This window comes from Malaya genurostris, chromosome 1, assembly GCF_030247185.1.
Source record: "Malaya genurostris strain Urasoe2022 chromosome 1, Malgen_1.1, whole genome shotgun sequence".
Taxonomy (NCBI): domain Eukaryota; kingdom Metazoa; phylum Arthropoda; class Insecta; order Diptera; family Culicidae; genus Malaya; species Malaya genurostris.
In genome coordinates, this window is record NC_080570.1 from 4,502,651 (window position 1) to 4,504,576 (window position 1,926).

The 1,926-nt window shown below is 43.6% G+C and overlaps 1 protein-coding gene across 1 annotated transcript; it reads right to left on the reverse strand.

Annotated features, from left to right (window-relative positions):
• Positions 1-551: 551 nt before the first annotated feature.
• Positions 552-1,728, reverse strand: LOC131428956 (protein atonal-like). Its single transcript, XM_058593039.1, has one exon. The coding sequence runs from the start codon at positions 1,657-1,659 to the stop codon at positions 883-885; it is 777 nt and encodes a 258-aa protein (XP_058449022.1). The 5' UTR covers positions 1,660-1,728; the 3' UTR covers positions 552-882.
• Between the last annotated feature and the right edge of the window lie 198 nt (positions 1,729-1,926).

Below are 1,926 nucleotides of genomic sequence, written 5' to 3' on the forward strand. Positions count from 1 at the left end.
AATTCTGAGGTTGAAATCCTAGATCAGAATGCTGGATTCGAATTCCGAATATAAATAGAGGCACAAAAATCATTTCCAAAATCTAGTCAAGAAACCAGTTCCAGAATTAGAATTCAGTTCCAGAGTCATAGTTTATAATTCTGAACCTGTTAATCTGGAACGAAATTCTGATATTGAAGCCCGAAGCTGAATTCCAAAGCTGAAATTAAATTCAGGATTCAGAATTCTAGAATTCAATCCAAAATTCAGCTCCTTGCTGCTGCTGCTTACAGGCGACTGCTCGCCACGACGTCTAAATGCAAATAACTGAGACCTGATCCAAAGTTTTTTTTCTGTGTAGCATCGTAGAAGGTTCTATTTGTAATTCTTAGAAATTTGCGAATCGTAACGAACAATATCAGAAGAACGAAATCTCACTTTTGTTCGAATATCTGAAAAAAACTGGAGAAAATATCAGTGGGAGTGAAAAGAGACACCACATCATTGTGCTGTGATATTAAAAAAAATAAAAGAACTTGTGAACACAACTGTATCTGAATTGGCAACATAATTCTTTTCCACATAATCTATTAACATACATTTGTTTACGTAATTCAAACATAAAATAATTTAAAATTCTTTGCTCAAACTTAACCATCTACTATAGTACAATGGGAGTGGGGGAAACTTAACCTGTCTAACGCTAGCAATATAACTAACTGGCACGGAAACGACGACTTCTCCCAGTAAAAGCCTCCTAGATTCTGTCACTAACGGTCTGTCTCATCGAAACATAATGTACATTCTACGGTCTGCTTAACGTCAAAAACAAGCTACAAAACTACTGACTACATAACACTCGTCTATATCCGAATCGGTGCTCTTCTGGATCGGCAGGACGCCCTACTGCAGTAAATCGCACAGGGCCGTGATGTACGTTTGTGCCATCTGCAGAGTTTCGTGCTTGGACAACTGCCGATCGTTGCCTAAACTGGGCAGATATTGACGCAACCGGTCGAACGCATCGTTCAAGCTCTGCATTCGTTTGCGTTCACGGGCATTCGCGGCCAGACGACGCTTCTTTTTGATCTGCACCGAAACGGGCTTCCGCTTCCGCTTTCCCATGGTGATCGCGGTGGTCTGATGAACGCCACCGACGATCATCTCACCGCCTTTCGGGTAGATCAAAGTATTGCAGGAAAGATCCGAAGAAAGTGTTGCCTGAGCATCCATGCCGGTTGGATCGGGTTTGATTTTGGGCGATCGACGATACTGGCGTTTTTTAACAGGAAGACTACTTGCCGCAACATTCGGCGAGGATGTTAGAATGGTTGGAGACAGTGGAAGTATCTGTTGTTGAGCTGCTTGTTTCAGTAGATTTTCCTTACATTCTTCGACGTCGATGAAAGCGGGCGAACTCATGGAGTAGTAATCGGGACTCTCCGACCCGAAGCTGGATGGTGAAGGAGTCATCCAATTATCTGGATAGTTAACGGCAGGTTCGTAGCTCTGTGACAGCGCCATACTGGACAAAGCCAGCCCTTGTCCGCCGATCGTTGCGGGAAAGTAGTAATCCTCTGCGTGGATGTGCGACTCCATCTGCTCCATTTTGACATTCACACTGGACGGTTCCTGACCGTAGAAATAGTACTGATGGCGCCCGAAGTCGGTAGTTGTCATACTGATTACAGTCTCAAGGATCACTCAATTACTCTCACTGGTACACTGGTTCAACTTGTAAACTTCTCAGTAAACTTTTACATCAAAACTGAGCACGAATTTTGCTCGGCAGGTGCTATATATAGTGTTCTCCCAAATTGGGCTTCAGTTTTTCTATCCCACCACTAAAACAACGCAAAACCATCAAAAGGGGTCTCCGAAAGATCACGATCATCGCCATCCAGAAGAGAGGGAGAGGGAAAGGCGATGCCTCGTTTAGGTAGCTCT